Source organism: Python bivittatus, unplaced genomic scaffold, assembly GCF_059951505.1.
Source record: "Python bivittatus isolate LINGU-HERP-01145 unplaced genomic scaffold, Pbiv_v1 ctg000080_np1212, whole genome shotgun sequence".
Taxonomy (NCBI): Eukaryota; Metazoa; Chordata; class Lepidosauria; order Squamata; family Pythonidae; genus Python; species Python bivittatus.
Window position 1 is genome coordinate 64,801,233 of NW_028277035.1, and position 19,522 is coordinate 64,820,754.

Below are 19,522 nucleotides of genomic sequence, written 5' to 3' on the forward strand. Positions count from 1 at the left end.
CAGGTCAGGACCCTGTGAATCTTGGGGGCGGGGGTTGTTTCACAAGGCAAGTGCCACAGCAGAGAAGGCATGACTCCTGGGTTCTGCCAGATGACGTTGCCTCACAGAAGGGACCCTGAGTATGACCACCTTGCCAGATCTAGTAGAATGGACAGAAATCATTAGACACAGGCAGTCTTGCAAGTAACCTGATCCAATGCCATGCAGGGATTTAAAAGTGACGACCAGCATCTTCAGTTGCACCTGGAAGCCTACTGGGAATCAATGCAGGTCTCATAGGGGTGATATTACATGCATGTACACCATGGTACACCCAACATTTTATGTGCTGCCATATTCTGGACCAGCTGAAACTTCTGAATGCTCTTCAAGGGTAGCCCCACATAGATCACATTGCTGTAGTCTAGCCTGGGCAGGACTAAGGCATGGGTAACTGAGCAGTGCCTTCCAATCTAGAACAGGGACAACTGATATACATGGATTTATGCAAAGGTCCTCCTGGACATGGCTGCTACCTATTCCTCAGGCAGGAGTCATGGGTCTGAGAGGACCCTCAGATTACCTCAACCAGAGTTAATGATGCAAGGTCTCCAAATTCCAGGGTAGGTGGAGGAAGCAGGGGGGACTAAAACCCCACAACCACTCAGTCTGGTTATGGTTCAATCAAGTCTTGTTACGGTTGAATCAAAACTTGTTCCTCTCTAAGTCCACGCAATCTTAAGGCATTGGGAAAGACTCTCCAAGGTATCACTTGGACTGCCCAGGCAGAGATGTATAACTGATGATGCTTAACCTGGTGCTGACAGATTACCTCTCCCAGTGGTTAATGTTAAATAGGAGCAGAGAGAGAGTTGAGCCTTGCAGCATGCCACAGAGCAGAGGTCAAAGGCTAGGCCTATTCCGCCCCGCCGCCCAAACACCAATTTGTTTCCTGTCAAATCCTATAGAACTCCCAGTGGTTATCTTGTCAATTTAATGAAGCTATACAGGTTTGATTTATTGCTCAAATAAAACTTCTCCATAATCCATACAGGGTAAAAGGTTTCCAGCCTCCCTGCAGAAAAAATAAACTGGCTCTCATTTCCATTTCTGGCCAAGCACCTTGTGGTCAAGTGCCTCAATGAGGTGGCTCTGAGTCTGTTCCCCCTCCCCCCCCGCAGTGGACTGTGTTAGAAATGATTGTGTCACATATGCTGATTCTGAGTTTTACAGTTATTCCACTGTCAGTGTAATTTTCTTTGGTATTTGATAATGTATTAAAGTTACTGTGTTAGCCTTGAGATGTATTAGTGGCAGACATTTCCTGGCACTTTTGACATACTCTTTAAGGACCTTTGAAAACCTTGATTTTAAATAAAACATAGCCAAAGTGGAAATTACACATATTTGTGAGTAGATATTATCAGTATTCTGATAATACTGGATTACATGCAAACCAATGAAATGCTGTTGAATGTGCTTAAAGTATTTAAGTTTAAAAGGTGATTGGGAAAATATATATTCTTTTCTAAAAGAAGTTATAACTGGAAAATCATATTGAAGAAAAGTTCCTTATATAGTTTATTAGTCCATTTTGCAAATTAAAGAATTGTTTTTTGGTCTGTCTAACATGACTAGGGTCTTACTAATTAAAAATTATATATATATATATATTTTGTAGGCCATTTTCAAGAAAGAAAACAGAACAACAATACAATGAAGGCTATAAATCCCCTTATGAAAAACATACAAGGTACCCTTATTATAAAACATATAAGGTACCACTGATAATAATAATCATTGTTATTAATAACTTGATTTTCTCTTCTAGGGTGTGTACAATATTACTTACACTAAATCATATAACACATTTAAAGGACAAACTCACAGTCTAATCATAACTAATGAAGCAGCAGATAAAAATATAAGCTGCTAAAGGCCTGATGAAATAAGGCTGCATATCCAATGTTCCCTCTAATTTCTGACATGCCATGTGCATAAAATAATTGTGCAGCTTTTCCCAACCCAAGTACAGAAAGCACCTCCCCCAAGAGCTTTTGCTCAGTTCACACCATGGGAGTGCCAAGCTGCAGTTAAGCCAAAACCTTTCAAGCTGGCAAGCTTGTGCAGGCCTCCTTGTGAGCCTGGAATTTTATAGCGCCCAATTTTATTATTATTTTGGGAGAACTTAATATTGTGTATGCTCAACTTTTTATTGAGTTCATGGGTTTGATGAGGAATGTGCGTGCACACACCTTAGAGAGAATATAGCTCATATGTCCTGAGGTCTAGCAGTAATGAGTTGTGGTGCAATTTCTTGAGAAGGGAATTACTATTGATAGTCCTGATTTCATCCACAGTGATCTCCAAAATGTATACTCATCATTACAGTACCATTGTTGTTGAAGGCATAGTTTAAGGCCTTTTGGTTATGAGATAAGTGACAGTGAAAGTAAACAGGAAAAAAAAAATCTAATTCATGATATTGTTTACTAAAAGGTTTGCTTTAGTAGCAAAATTCATAATGAATCTTGGTAGGCCACTTGCAGAAGCATGAATAATTAAAAATGTCTAAAAGCACATAGATAAAATTCAGAGCTACTTGTACCATTGTCCTTTGTTTAGAGGGATGAGCTGGAGGAGGAAAGAAAATGAACGAATTCAGCAAGTGGAGGAACGTCTGTCGCAAGAACTTAAAAAAAGGCCGTGTTCTCACACTCGCTGTTTCACACCTGACAGCTCTCAGCAATGTAAGGTTGATATAACAGGGCTAAAGGGTTAGACTGGGAAGCCAAAAAACATTCTGGTAAAAATTGATGAGAAGGCAAACCATTTTCACACCGTTGCCTAGTGAATTGCATAATATGTCTACAGTGTCACCAGGAATCAAGCTCAGGTTAAAAGATAACTTACCTTTATGTTTAAATGTAAAGTTGGACCTTAAGGAATGACTCTGTTTTTCCTAATATTAATTTAGTAGCATTATTTTCTTAGTAAAGCTATTTATATATAATGATAAGGCATGAGTTTAAGGCATAATGAACAGACAGTGGAAGGTTAAGTCATGGTTTAAGTTCTTAATAGTCCTAAAATAGAGGTGATACTAAAGGATGAACAACACCAACAAAAATTTCAGTGAGGGGACTGGAATTTCCCTCTCAAAGTTCTACTCTCAATTGTTTTTGTTGCTTAACTCTAGGCCACATAAAAAGCAATCAAAATTAGAAGTTATGATCCATTCAGTGTCAGCATGCTCTTAACCTTAATTTATTTGCTGATGGCTTCTGTTCTAAATGACAACTAAGTTTGAACATATGGTTTATATATGAGGCATGCAACTGAGAGTATTTCTTCCATTCTGTGTAATTACTGACCATTTATAGCCCAGTACACACCCTTTCCATGCCAACACAACAGATGACATCGATAGAATATATTTTCCAACTAAAATAAACATTTCTTCCCTGGTATATTTTTTAGTTATGCAACATATACCACAAAAGAGTTGTCCACACTATTTCACTGATAACATTTAGATTTTTAAATATATGTACAACTTGAACCTCTGAAGTAGACACCATATGTTAGTTGAGTAACACATTTATAAGTTTAGGCTACAAATCAATATATTTAAACATGAGCAAAACATTAGATAACCTACCTTTAACACATGCCTTTCTACCTTGCCTGAGAAATGCAATTAACTGATGTTACAAACATGGTGAAGAAGATTGTATGCCTTGAGGTCATAAACAGTCGTAATATTTGGTATAATGTTTATTTTTTACTTGAAGACAAGCTAATTCTTCTCCAAGATTTTAGATTCTGCACTATTCAGTTCAATTCAAATGTGATGCCTTTCAGGCAACAAATGCTTAGCCATGCAACATTCTGTTGCACCTGGCACCTAATTTAAATTAGGCCCTTGGCCTCTACAACTGGTATGTTACCACAGTAATATATTATTTGTTCAGGCTGTAGAACCATGTCAGGCTCCCACAGCATGTGAGAAAAGAAGAAGTTTAGTTTAGACAAAATGCTAGACAAATATGTACTGCTTCCTTATGAAGTTCTTTTGTCTATCATCTTTATACTAGGCCCCAAAAACCCCTCTATTGACAGGATCCTTTGTCATGTTTGAGGTTTGTGTTATGGCTGTGTTATGTCTGAGGTCAATTCATCTAGCACAGAGAAATATTATAGAATGGCATTTTATGATCTATCAAACATAGTATGTTCAAAACTGCATAATTCACCAGCTTGCTTCTTTTAGACTGATTGAATTAATGCATGTTAGCATAGTTTGTACCTGCTAGGATTCATTTATAAAATTAGTTAATGTGCTTTTTATCATTAAAAATGATTCCAGAGGAGAATTATAAAACATAATAAAAATAAAAACAATAGAACTATACAAAATCCCTTAAATAAATAATTAAAAAAGCAAGACAAACAAAGGTCTTTGCATGGATTCAGCCAGGGCCCAAGAGAATATTATTGTTTGTCCCTGATTTGAGGAACTTTTGTAACAAAAACAGCCATTCCTTAAGATCTGTGCTACTTCCTTAATATCTTAACCTCTTTGCAGGGCAAGGAAAAAGTCAGTTAATTTAATTTAAGGACATTTAAGTCATAATTTTTAAATACTAATTTTAACTAAGTTCCTCACTATTATAAACCATATATTATCTGAATATACACACAGAGATTCTGAGTGCAACAAAAATGTTAATATTCAAGTGATATAATAATTTAATTCTGCTTTAATCTTTCCCACGTGAAATTAAATTAGATGAAATTACTTATTTTAAATGCACAAAACTTTCCTGATGCATTAGCTGGTGTTTATTTGGAAGAACATTGGTTTTCTATGAAAATAAATGTTCACGCTGTAGCTATTAAGACTCATAACCTTCTGGATCATTTTCACTCTGGATATGGGACCAAGTCCACATTGATCACTGCTGTGAATGACCTCTAGCAGGACCGGGACAGGGGAAGTGCAACCCTCTTGGTCTTGGTTGATCTCTCGGCAGCCTTCAATACCGTTAATCACAGTTCTTCTAGACTGCCTGCAATTGTTGGGAGTGGCAGACATTGTTTTTCAGTGCTTTTCTACCTTCTTGAATGTCAAGAGAGAGAAGTCAAGGATCAGGGCCCTCAACTGTGGTATTCTAGAATTTTTGACACTTTCTCCCTTCCTATTTAACATGCACATGAAGCCACTGAATAAGGTCATCAGTTGGTACAGAATCAGATATCATTAGTATACCTGATTCTGTACCAACTGATGACCTTATTCAGTGGCTTCATGTGCATGTTAAATAGGAAGGGAGAAAGTGTCAAAAATTCTAGAATACCACAGTTGAGGGCCCTGATCCTTGACTTCTCTCTCTTGACATTCAAGAAGGTAGAAAAGCACAGTATATGATATTCAGCTCTATGTCTCAATTGCTGGCCAAAGAGGAGGTGGATGCTTTCCTGGTGCCTGGAGGCTGTTAGGGTCTGGATAGAGATGGACAGGTTTAGGTTCAATTCTATTAAGATAGAATAGCTGTGAGTGCAAAACCCTTATGATTCCATAGACATTCCATCTTTAATTCTGGATGGGGTCACACTGCCTTGGGCAAAATTAGTTGGATGAGCAAGTGGCAGCTGTGGCTAGGAGGTCCTTTGCATGTCAGTTACAACCTTTCCTGCTTGCTAGCACTCATGCCTTGGGCGGGCTTCCGGTAGAACAATGGTGAGATAACGCCGCTTTGCCTAATGGCAGAGACAACAATGAGGATCTAGCCAGCAGCCAAGTTTTACACCTGAGTGAACAGTGCTTCCCTGGGCAAAGGAGAAGCTGCAAGATTGCCCATCTGCGCTGTCTTTTGCACTGGGAGCCACAGAAGAGAACAAGCTCCGAACCTCAGTTGGAGACCAGTAAGGGACACTGGGATTGCTGAGTCTACTTCTTAAGCACCTTTTTTGTAATGCAAAAAGAATCTACTGACAAAAGAGACCTTCAGTTCAACAAAGAGGCTAATCCCAACCTGTTAAGTGGACCTTTAACTCATGGAAAGAAATAAAAATTAAGGGTTAAAAACAGTAAGAAAGAAATTAAAAGCAAAAAGCTGTCTGAGGATTTGGACTAGAAAGTTAAAAATGGACTAAGGTACCAGCTGAATTTGAGACTTGCTAATTAAACAAGTAAAAGGAGCCAAAGTAAATAAATAAACAAAACATACCTTTATGGGGAAAAAATGTTGTTTTGGATTGCTGAGAGAGGTTTGGCTGGCTTTGGTTGGCTTTGGTAAACAAAGGGATGACAGAGTTGATAGAGAAATGAAATAGGAAGTTACAAAGTTTTTTGAAATACAAAGGTATTTAAATTCTCACAATGGAGGAATGGATCGTAAAAACATTAGAACTAGTGGAAATGGCAAAATTGACCTGTTTGGTCAGGGAGAAAACAAGTGTTTTTTTTTTTTTAAAAGACTGGAAACCTTTTATGGACTTTTTGCTAAAAGAAGAAAAAACCCAAAATGATAGTTTATGGACTTAATGACTGAAACAGATGAGAATTAAATGAGGGGTTGAAGGGATTTCTGGAAGAGTTAAGAGAGAGAAGAGATGATAGGTTTGCTAATATCTGTTGAAGAGAAGGTCGGAAGTCATTTTTTTAATAACTTGGGGTGGGGGAGCTAAAGCACGGTCAGACTTGCAAGGTTCTGTTACTATAGCCAATCTTAACAAAAATAGTTTTCGTCTTCCTGTGGAGTTGATTTCTTAGTTTGCTCTACATAATGGGGCTGACAGGCTGGCCTTGAAGACTTCTCAGAAGCTTCAGCTGTCCAGAATGCAACAGCGTGGGCAGTTATGGGTTTTAATCAGATCATTTTTTTAATGCCACTTACTGTGAAGTTGCACTAGTTACATTTGCTTCTGGGTGCAATTCAAGGTGCTCGTTTCAGCTTTAAAGCCCTTTATGGCTTAGAATCGGGGTATTTTCAGACTGTCTACTCATAGTAGTTTCTGCCCATCCATAAAGATAAGGAAGAGAGAGGATCTTCTCTTAGAGAGTGCCATCTGCAGGTCCTTGGAGTAGGGCTTTCTCAGTTACTGCCTCTATTTCTTGAACCACATTTCTGTAGAGATTACATTGACCCCTACATCCCTGAATTTTCAAAAAGCTGTAAAGATCTGGCTTTTCTGGCATGCCTTTTGGACTCGGTATGTTTTCTTTTTCCTTCCTGTAATGTCTGTAAATCTGGTGTATTTTGGTTTTTAGTTTTGGGTATTGTTGTAATCTGTTTGCTGTACCAAGTATGTATGCCACTGAGAATCTACTTTGATAAGAGCAGCCTATAAGCCTATTAAATAATTCTGTAATTTTTAAAAATCCTGTCTCAAAAGAGTAGGACACCTTCTGAATGCTATGATTAATTTCCAGCCTTGAATACAGTAGGGAATAAATAGTAAATGCTTTTATTTATTTTCATCCACATATTGCACAAATCAGTAAAACCTTTTCTAGTATCAAATGTACAAAATCAGCAATTTAATAAACCAATCATTCAATAAAAAGAAGAAAGAGTTAATAAAAGCAGTATACTATTAAGAATCACTTATGAAGGGGAAAAACATACTGAATATGTCTATGCCTGATAGTGAAAAGACAGGTCAAAGTAGGTATTAGGTAAATCTTCTAGCAGGAAAATATTCATAACTGGATTGTAATTATCAAAGTAGATAAATATAAGCACTGTGTATCTTAAATTGCAATCTTATTCTTCCTCATCATTCAGTGGGAATAACTTCCATTGAACTTGGGCTTAGTTGTGAGCAGGTATGCATAGAACTGCTCTGTTGTATCAAATTTATATAGCTTGATATCAGAAGTTACACTTTACAATATCTGTGAATACATAGAAAACAGCCTTATAACTGAAGGAAACCAACACTAAGAAAGTTTGTTGAATGTAAGGTCAGTTTAAAAAAAGAATGTAAGTTTAACAAATGATGATATGAAACATTCAGATTTCTTTCTCTTTACTCCTGGTTACCTAGATAAAACATTAGAATATTTTGACATTGTTCCTGAATCATTGTTTACTTGGATGAAGCCTTACAAACAATATCACGGTCGCCCATATACTGTGATGGAAGAAACTACCATTAACCTTCCTAGGGACTTTCCTTACAGGTAAGTAAGTAAGTAAGTAAGTAAGTAAGTAAGTAAGTAAATAAGTAATAAATAAATCCTTTAAAAATGTCAGTTTGTTTTTTAACGAATTCCTCTTGGTATGGTTTAAAATATCTTGCTCTCATTCTGTCATATTAAAATTTAATCTCCCTGCAATTAGAATAGAATCAGTTATTCCATGTATGGTGCAGCACTCAATTTAAAATTTCATTTTGCCTTTTCATCCTTCTTTTTGGGTAGTTTTGTCTTTGAGTAAATTTGGGGGATTTGGAGTGATTCTATCCTACTTTAACATCTGCAGGGCATACCTCAGCTTTTCCTGTCCATCTAGATTACACAGAAATCCTTCTAGGATTCACCAAGAAAAATAATTAAGGAGAAAAGGGTTTGTTCTGTTTGATAAGGAATTCCTTAACAAACTTCTTTTATAATGAAACTCAGCTTTGTTGGCTTTTTCTTCATAAATAATTGTGCTTTGTATTATTTTGTTAATACCTTTTTGTACCCTTGGCTCTAATAAACTTTGGAAACAATACTTCTACTTTATTTTTATTATTTATTCTTGTTTACACTGCTATTTTCTGTATAACTGCACTGCTGGGATACTTATTTAATTTTTTAAAATGTTTTTATTTTGGAAAGATGAAAAAGAAACAGGAACCATCTTCACTGTCTGCAATTATATGAGGTTTTATGTGTATTAAAATGTTCTGAAGCTGGTCAAGTTGGTGATTCTTTGTTTAAATGTACATTAAGCCAGGTTTAAAGAAACAGATGACAACACAGACACTTCCTGTTGCAGGTAGAAGCATTCTCTGTGTTAGTATGAGTGTTTCTGAGAGCAGGAATCTCTCCTGAGCCAGGCTTAGTGAAGCAGGCTTTATAATTCTAACTGAAAGGATATTGTTTTACAAGAAAAACATTATAAAGACAAAGACCAGCACTTAGCTAGCTATTTCCTACCATGTAAAGAATCCCAGAGTATGTGCTCTTTGTGTGTTTGCCTGGGAAGAAACACAGAAGGAAATTACCTGAGCTTAGCAAAGAACAGACACAGAGGGACACAGAATAAACCTACATAGACGTCCCCAGTGCACTTTGTGGTCAGTAGGTTACGGAGTGCTGAAGAGTCAGTGCCACTGGATTCAGACTTCCAACACTTACACTTTAACTAAGTTTTGGGGTTATGAAAAAGGTGGAAGAGGTTTGAAAATACATGATGGTTGCAGTGGGAAGATGACGGCATCTGGCTCTTATAAATTATAAACAAAGTATGGCAACTAGCAGGCCTTCTTTGGAATGTCTTTTGTCATCCTACAGAAGACAAAATGCATGTTGAAAGCCTCAGTGCCTAAACCTATTCATGTTTGTTTGGAAGTATGTCCCAATAGAAGTGGACATAGGATTGCATAATATTCAAACGCTCAGATTGTATTAAATTGACATGCATTTTTTTTTGTCCTTAAAGAATATATATTTAATTCAGTGTAATCCATTATATTCATAGGCTGGCCTGGGGGACACCAACCACCCAAGATCTGAACATAAAACTTTATCATCCCAAACTGAAATTCAGAAAGGAACAAAGAATAAGCAGACTGCTTGAAGAGAAAATTTTGCAACCAACCAGATCAATTCCGGACAAAGGGTATATTTAATAGATAACAGATTCGGTCATGCCAATACTCCTTTGCTAGCAATAGTATTGGTTGTGTCAGCATTACATTTTCATTTCATGGATTCATGTAAGACAGGGAACAATTTTTTCAGCGTGCTCTTTGAATGCATTTTCAAAATTTGATAGATTTTTAAATAAAAGGGGAATTATTTATGGAATTATTTAGAAAAATGCTGTTTTAAGATTGTTACTAAAACCTGAACATTTGGAAAGCTGAACTGAGCAGATAGATAGCAACCATTTTTATTACATTTCCCTACAGTAATCAGTTTTACGGATACTTGCCAAAAGGGTAGAATTGGTTCTCTATAATGCCAGACTTCTTGCCTTGATAAAAATGCCAAAGCTGATGCTACTTTCACCTTGCTAGCACATAACAGGATCTAGAGATCTTTGGGCAACCTCCAGCTTTCACAGATGTATCAATGGGTCCAGAGGGAAAATAAGAATTATTAGATTTCATCCTTACTTCTGCACTATACCCAAGGTTTTTAGACATCTTTAATAGTTCCCACCTCTAATATAATATGAGATATTTCCATGGATGTGCAGAATTTTTCAGAGCTACTATAGCTAATGTCATATGGAGATTCTCAGACGTTTAAAAACAACTTTCCATATTCACTATGTTAACAGATTTACTGAATATTTCCTCTATTGGAAAAATGAGCATGGCAACAGTAAAAATATGAAAATCAATAGAAGTTAAACAAGCATTGAACTGGAACTGAATTGGCAAGGGTATCCTTGTACAATAAATATATCGCACATCCCAAACTTCTCTCCTTTTGAAAAGTTATTTCAAAGAGAGCATACCAAAATAGCTCTTCTTAAAGAAAATGAATACCATGCTTTATGGTCCACAAGAGTTGTAAAATCAAAATGCAAGGACCTCTTGTTCTGGAAGAATAGATTGTCAGTGGTAAAAAACTGAGGCATGTCCCTTGTCCCTGGTTTTTACTTCTACTACTTCTGTAATGCCAACTGAACCTAAATGAACATGAAATTATGTGTGACACATCAGAATGAAAAGCAACATTTATTTGAGTAGCTAAGGTAGGAGCACGTAGTTTTTTTCTGTGTTCTGTTGTCTTCTATTGCCTTGCACCTTCTATAAGGACACAAGGGCCCATCTCAGAACTCCCAGTTGGTGAAGAAGTAACCCAACAATTCTGACTTCTTTACATACAGCTACTCTTGTCAGACCCGTATGATTCTATTTCCTTGAACGTAGCAAAAATTTGTTATACTGTCTGTAAAACCTGAAATGCTTTGATCACCTCCATGATGTAGTTAGAATTTTATCTTTGTATTTTATTTTACTTGAAGCAGAAACTGTTTACTTTGTTAACTTGTGGAGTTCTGGTCAGTGACCGTAGTTAAGAACTTTTTTTTCTTTGGTTAAGGCCACATTTGGCCATGAGTGGCATGGTGGGGGCTTCACTCTAAAAAAATAATGATCAGTTTATTTAAATGTAAGTTATATTTACTGAATATTTCAGTATAGTTAATGTGGTCACTGACTAGTTTTCTTTCTTTCAATGAGTCTTTCTTGTACTCTTCAGGAGATACATCTTAGTGAATGACTCAAATCCAGCACCTTCAGCTCCTGTTATGAGTTCACTGGAAAGCAGGTTACTCAGTGCCCGTTTCCCTGGACAGAAAGAAAAGATTCTCCGTTCTCTCCTCTGAGATATGCAGGAACCATAATCGTCTTACCCACTTCTTTCAGCAGCTTCATTGTAGTGAATGAGTCATCTTCAACATCGTCATTTCTTGTATGCCTTCACTAGATAGCAATGCTTAGGTACAAGTGCATTCTTCATACATTCCTCCCAAACCTGTGTAATAGTGTCCTTTCCCTTCATATTATTTGAACAAGTAACCAGGTTTGATTAGCCATGTAATAACACCAATATCTGAGCCTCCACATTTCATTGTGTAGTATGAATCGTTTTTATGATGTACTTTCTGCAGCTCTTAAACTATTCTTACATGAATACTTTGTCAGTGTAGTAGTTTTAGAAGCAGTAACAGCAGACCTAAAGATCCAGAGTTTGTTTTTTCCACACAGAATATAATGTACCTTCTTGTACAGTACTTGTTTGCTGCAAAGACAGAATTTACTCCCTGTGGTGTTTCTGTAGCCACCTCAACATGTTTTTGGTAGGTACTTTGGCAAGCTGGTGATCTGTCCATGCACAGTCCAATCCTCCTTGAGGACTAATTGGTAGTTATGTTAACTAGTCCTAGCTGCTACTAAGTGAGAAGTAGTATTAACCAGGATTTATTTATCCCTGTAAATACTGAAAGGAGAGTTGCTTTAAGATTCAGGGACAGCTCTCAAACTGCTGAAGCCAGCGTATCTAGGTTTCTTACCCTCTTATCAATGCATTGGATTCTGTCTTTTAACATGTCTAAGTATACCTTAATTCAAGAGATGTGAGTTGGTAGCAAACTTAAATAAGACCATATACTTGAGATCTTTAATTAAAATATTTGGTATTGAAGCAAAGTTAATATAATTTTGCTAAATCAATAAATGATGCATTTAAAACTACTCTTTGGCCAATATTTCTCTTTTTCTTGTGTAAGTTTTTGTCTTTCAGTTGCTTTCTAAACTCCAATTTTCAGAGTTCTTCTGGGTATAATCAATACATATGGTCTTTCCATACCTTGGACCAGAGATATGGCCCTTGAGCTTCTTTTTACAACTCTTGGAGCCCTCTTTGACAGCAGCAATGATGTTTTGAGGCAGGAAATACATAATGACATTAGTGAGAGCCATAACATAAGCTAAACAGTTTTAAAATCAAAGAAATACCCTACTAATTCCAACAAGCCAAATACACAAAGTCATGACCTGACCTGAGATAATTTTTATTTCAATATAAGTTAGCTGCCTCTAGGCTTGAACAGAATGGCCAAATATCCATTGACTCAGAAAGATGGGAGGAGAACACTAGAATTTAAACTCTGGATCATCAACCTATATGTACAGTTTGATTGCTATATAGGCAGATCTTCTATGTGAATATGAGTTTATTTGCAATAATAATGATTTAAAAAACCTAATCAAGCTGTGGCAAATCTGAGAGTCTACTGCAGAGAAGCAAATATCTAGATAAAGTCATGGACAACAACAATCCAGTCTCCAACCTACCTTTTTAGGGAAGGTGGTAGAGAGGGTGGTTGGACTTCAGCTCCAGAGGACTATAGAAGAGGCAGATGATTTGGACTTATTTCAGTTTGCCTATTCTCTCCAGTACACAGTTGGTTGGAAGTGAAAACAGAGGTCAATGTGCTTGGAGTTACTGTACACAGTCTTGTCTGCAGTCCTTTTGTCTATTATACTTCTGAAACTGATGGAACACTCATCATGGACTGGGTTGGAACACTCACAAAATAGTTATCTGTAGCCATTCTATGTCTGACCAGCAACATTTGCAGAGATTCATCTTATGTGCCAGTTGCACCCCTTCCTGTATTGGTAGGCTCTGCTCACTGTCACACTTTAGTCACTTTCTGGTTGGATTACTGCAATGTGCTCTACATGGGACTGCTCTTGGAGAACACTTGGAAGCTTCAGCTGGTGCAGAATGTGGTAGTACAAGCAGTTTTGTGTGCTTTAAAGTTTGCCTGTGCAACATACACTGCAGCACGAGATGCAAAGGCTTCCATTATGCTTGTGGATGCAATTCAAGGTGCTGGATATCACCTTTAAAGCACTACATGGCATGCATCTCTGAGGGTTTCTGCCCATTCCACCAGAACTGACAGGGCGGACATGCTTCAAGTCCCCTCTATCAAACAGTGCCATCTTTCAGAACCAGGGAAGCATGACTTTTTCGTACAGTGCCTGTCCTAAGGAGCAGCTTCCTCCAAGATTCATATGGCTCTATTGTTCTTCCAAGGCTGTTAAAACCTGGCTTTTTCCTCAAGCATTAGAGTCAGGATATTAGGGGAGCCCAACAAAGATGCTTTTGTTTTGATGGAATTGTTATGTAATGCCTTGTGGGATTTTTTTTCTGCATTGGATTAATTGGTTGTGGTGGATTTTATATATATATATATATATATATATATATATATATATATAAATATATAAATATAAATGTGTGTGTGTGTGTGTGTGGAGAGAGAGAGAGAGAGAGAGAGAGCGCACTTTGATATGGTTTGTTCACTGCCCAGATTTATGTATTTAAGATGGCTTGCTATATAAATTTTCTAAATAAATAAATTTTTCCCTGATATGAACTGAAAAGGTTGGTGGCCCAGCTATTTTGTCAGATGTTGTCTCTTCTATGGATACCAACCTCATTTCTGTCAAGCTGTGCACCAGCAGGAGAAAAAGTGTACTAGGAATTTTTAATTATTCCGTTTCTCAATATCCTTTCCATTTGGATGCATTTTTCCTAACTCCCAAATGCCTCAGCACCCTGAACTGGATTGAAGCTGACCTTCTGAATGTTTTTGGACTTTGAAGAAGCAAGATAAGAAGAATATTGACGGTTTGAACTTTGGTGTTGGAGAAGACTCCTGAGAATACCATGGATAGCCAAGAAAACAAAAGATCATTTAACAAATCAACCCAGAGTTCTCAGTCAAGGCACAAATGACCAGGCTCAAATTATCCTACTTCAGACACATTATGCAAAGACCCAGCTCTCTGGAGAAGGCTCTAATGCTGGGAAAGGTGGAATGAAAGAGAAGAAAGCAACCTCAGTGGCAATGGGTGCACCATTGGGAAAGAACAGGTTAGGGATAGATTGTCACGGAGAAAATCTGTCAGTGGGGTTGCTAAGAGTCGAAAACAGTTTGATGACACATTAATCAATCAATCTGAATGATTTTGCTCGGTCCATGGGATTGCAACCTGAGTTCTCAAACCTTACCCCGTTCTTATTCATCCATATATTTTGTATTCTTATTGGCTGTGATTTATATTGCCTTTGTGGAATGTTATGTCTTGTCCTTTAGACTTGTAGATGTGTATGCAACAAATATTCCCCTTTAAAAGAAGTGTGTGTGTAAATAAAACCTTCAATGTGTTTTTGTCAGCATCAAGGATCCCTTAACATGTATGCCTTGGAACGTAAATGAAGTAAAGACACATGTCTGAGAGCAGTTGTGGTAACAGTGTGCCACCTGACCAACAGACACACACATTTGGACTTGTAACTGTCCAGGTTAAAAATCTAGAGGGTGCTTCCCTTCAGAAAGAATTCTAAAAAGGAAGGAAGAATTTGAATGTCTATTTCTTTAACTGTATGCCCTCCAAGTTGATCTCAGGACTTTTTATAAACTGGGAGGTGGGAAAGAGACATTGGGAGAGTGGTGGTGGTGGTAAAGGATACTAGATGGATTCTCCAAAAATAGCTTCTCACAAAGTATATTTTAAACTGAAGATAAGGAATATGATGCTTTCCAGATTTTTGTTTAGTTTATGTTTACATACCAGCAGAGAAAAAATAAAGTGCTTCATACCAGGAATCCGCTTGTCTCCCATGGCTGTTTTCCCATGGTATCATCCCACAGCCACCACCCTGATTGTTCTTCCACTTAGCTCCCTTAACTTTGCATATTTACAGATATATTCCATTTTAACTGCACATTAAAATACACACCAATTTTTTAAATGTAGCCAAGCTTTTAGAGGCCAGTCAATACAGTTGGAAGTTTGACAGCATGTGAGCATTCTCCCAATATGGCGGTAACTGGGATGAAGGCTTACTATTCATAGCATGACTACCATAGTAGACTCTAACAAAGCATCCTAAAGGCAGGTGGATGCATTTCAAAACAAAGCATTGGGATACATCCATTGCTATGGAGTCTGTATGGAGCGCAGAAGCTTTATTATGCATGAAGATGAAACTAGCAGTTGGAACAATGTCACATTGAAGGGAATACAAGATCTACAATCCCCCCCCCTTTTATTGTCTAAGATTGATAAAATATGATTCAGGAACATCCTGCTTTGTAAGTCATGCAAGGACTCAATATTCAGTGGAAATCACCCATTACACCCAATCAAGAGAAGGAAAAGCAAAAACATGGAGACTGCATCAATAACCAATTTATATGTAAAAGAAACCCAAACATTAAGGCAATATTTTATAAACTAATATTAGTTACTTAGTTCTGTAAAATTCATTATTTACACTTAAATATGCACACATTTTTCATTTAGCGAATTAGAAAGATCTGTGTTATGGCACCCAGTATAATATATTAGAAAATCTTGCAGTAGGGAACAGTATGGTTTTGCAAGTGTGTTGTTTTGGGAAGTACTGCATACTGGATAGATAATACTATAGTTCTATGATTCTTTTGTTGCTGATGTTTTTAAATTATTTTTCCTTTTGATAAAGGCTATTTATCAAAACTAGGAAAATAGTTTTGTTCTAAAATATAATATACAAGTTGGGGCTAATAATCATGTAGGAAAGCCAGCTAGGACAATCTGTATCATGCTCATTAGAATATTTTAGAACAGCTTCCAGGCATAAAGGTGGCAAAGGCAGCATAACCATTCTGGCTTATCCAACTGGATCGTTTTGAAATTCCCAAGTGAAGGCCACCAGCGTCGAACTCCCTAGAAAGGCTACCACTTAGCCTGACTTTACTGCCTGATGTTCCGTCACCACCCCAGACATTCTTGAAGCAAGGTGGCTTTCCTATGAAGTGGAAGCTCCTCCTTTCAAAATCCACAACAGGACATTTCAGGATGTGAATGGCAAACTGAAGCTTTAATAGCTGGCAGATTTAATAAGATGCCTTCTGTGCAGCAAAACAGAAGGATGCTTCAAGTGGATGAAGGCATCTCATACAGAGAAGATTTCTGTAGCCTGTAATTTGTTGTCTTCCCAATCCTGGCTATGCTCTGCAGACTAAAGCAGCAATTGTTGCCAGTTGCAACTGAAGTAGCAAACTGTCTGTACAAGGCAAAAATCTATTTAGAAAATGCACAAAATGTCATTGAATAAGCCCAAACTTCCAGACTGCATCAAACTCTTTCAACAGATATTTGATATAGCATTATTTTTGTCCAATTAATGGCATATAGTAATGATTTCTATTAGTGTACAAAACAACAAATTCAGCAGTTCTATTGTATTACTAACCAAGAAAGAGACAACTTGAATATTCTTCATCTAAAGCTATTGTTAGTTTAAACAATATCCTTAATGTTGCTTGCCAATGTGTTGCCACTTTCAACCTCATTCACAGGGTTAGCTAAAGGAGGTCTTGCTTTTAAGCTGATTCTTAAAACAAAAGATGCTTCACTTTGCAGAGATATTCTGCTACTAGAATTTTTTATTCTATTCCCTGAAAAGGGATTAAAGAGAAACAGTAATCATTAGTGGTTAAGGCATTGGCTAAGACTGGGGAGATGCAGGTTCTGGTCCACCCTCAACTATAGAAGCTCCCTGAGCGATGTGAGGCCAGTCACTATTTCTGCCTAACCTACCTCACAGGTGGGAAATGAAGGGGTGTTTTATACATTTTCTTGAGCTCTTGAAGGCAAAGGCAGATATGAATCCTGTCATAAATTCAAGAAAGTACAATGAATTTAGATAGATCTTATCAGAATAGAATTCATAATTTTGAAAATCATAATATGAAATAAAAATATTTCGGTACATAAAAATGGACTTAATCTAGAACAATAATAAAAAGAATGAATGATAACTAGTAAAAAGGATACTGTCTGCATTTTTAATTTTTAATACATTTTTGAAATAATAATTTATTAAATTTATATGCTATCCAACTCCCAGTGACTGGGCGGTTGTTAAATGTATAACAACCATTTATTTCTTATCATCACTGTAAATATACTTTATCCTTGCATTGTTGTAACTGATTACTTATTGTTTCAATTTATTTATATTTACCATGGACATTTTAACTATTACAGATGTTTCTGCCAATTGTTGTGTAAACCACTGTGAGTCTGTATTGATTTGGCAGTATATAAGTAGAATAAACAAATATTCAGAAATAATAACCATTTGCATTTGCAATAAGCTCTACCATAGACCAGAACTTGTTAGGATTTGCATTCATGATAATACAGGATCGTTTTGCTGCTTAGTTACTTTTATAATGGAGAATATTGAGCTCTTAGTTTAATAATGTCTTGAAAGACCAAAAGATTGGACACACATGTGGAATTCTGGCTTAGGAGCTTTCCTCATTCATATCAATGTAGGGTGAAGAGTTTGACATGTGAAAGAGCAATTTGTGTATTTAAATGCTGTATATATTTAGATACTTAGGGTGAAACTTCTGTAAAACTCTTGCATACACAAAACTCTAGAGCAGTGTTTCTCAACCTCAGCAACTTTAAGATGTGTGGACTTCAACTCCCAGAATTCCCCAGCCAGCATGTTGGAAGTTGAAGTCCACACATCTTAAAGTTGCTGAGGTTGAGAAACACTGCTCTAGACTGATTTAGGCTACTTCAGTAGTAGCTGAAATGGACAGTAATAGGTCTGCCTTGATCTGATCTCATTTTGTGCATTGCATCTTCAAAAAGATTCAGATACACTGGTGGAGATGTAGAGAAAGGCAATGAGGATGATCGGGGGACTGGTAAATCTTAGGAGGAGCAACTTAGGGAACTCAGTAACTTTAGCCAGGAGAAAAGACAACTGGGAAAGGAAATGATAGCACTTGTCAAGTATCTGAAGAGGCGTCTTACAGGAGAAAGTCAAGATCTATTCTCTATTGCTCCCGAATGATGTTATTCTGGAGTTGGAATAAGTTTAAAGTTACAGGAAGGCAGATTCTGGTTGAATGTTAGGAACACTTCCTTACTGGTAAAAGCAGTACCAGAACGGAATTGCTAGCGTAGAGGTGGTGGGCTTCCTCTCACTAAAAAGATTCAGGCCAGTTGGCCAACCATCTGCTGTCGATGTTTTAATCTAGATTCTTGCAATAAGCAAGGGATTGAACTGAGTGGCCTAAACCACGCCTGTCAACTCCAGGATTCTATGTTCTAAGAGTTCTTTGGGAATGTGAAACTCATTTTCCCCAAAGAAAATATTTTATTATATATAGTAATTACTTTGCCCAGTTAATGTTACTAATACCATGCTTTGGGCATTGCATTTTTTAAATACACAAATAATAATTTGGCAAACAGGTGTTTCTGATTAAAATGGGGATCAATTAGCTCAAATCAAGCATTTTTACACTCAGAAGCAATGAAAAGTGATAAATCAAACCAGCATTGAAATTTAAAAGCTTAAAGTACTTATTTTACAAATGCACAAAACCTCAGAGATATGGAGAAGCACGCCTGCCTTGGAGAAGATAGCTTGGCTCCTCTTCCCATCTGCTGAACTGACAGGGTATATTAATCCAGAGAGAGTAGAGGAGGAGAAAGGGGAAATTGCATTTACCATATATGGAAGATGGTGGTGGCCCAAGGAAATAATGCAATTGACGTGCTTGTTAAAATGGTGAAAGTATGAGAGGAAGCAACAAAATCAACTTTCCAGAGAAAGGAGGGTCAAAGAGGAACTTCTTTGTTGTTCACTGATAATTAAATTGATATGCTACATTCAAGCCTTCTACAGCAGGAATGGGCAAATTCCCAGCCATTTGGTATCTCCTTTATCTCAGTGAGCAATGGGAGCATAAGAAGCCTTTACGGAGCCTTT

The 19,522-nt window shown here is 37.1% G+C and overlaps 1 protein-coding gene across 1 annotated transcript in view; it reads left to right on the forward strand.

Annotated features, from left to right (window-relative positions):
• LOC112540307 (uncharacterized) overlaps positions 1–11,540 on the forward strand; it is a 93,478-nt gene extending 81,938 nt beyond the window's left edge. Inside the window, exons 28-32 of the mRNA XM_088134692.1 lie at positions 1,661–1,732; positions 2,605–2,729; positions 8,035–8,170; positions 9,678–9,818; positions 11,414–11,540. Coding sequence (XP_087990818.1) covers positions 1,661–1,732; positions 2,605–2,729; positions 8,035–8,170; positions 9,678–9,818; positions 11,414–11,540 — 601 coding nt within the window. The remainder of the gene's footprint in view (positions 1–1,660; positions 1,733–2,604; positions 2,730–8,034; positions 8,171–9,677; positions 9,819–11,413) is intronic.
• The last annotated feature ends 7,982 nt before the right edge of the window (positions 11,541–19,522 follow it).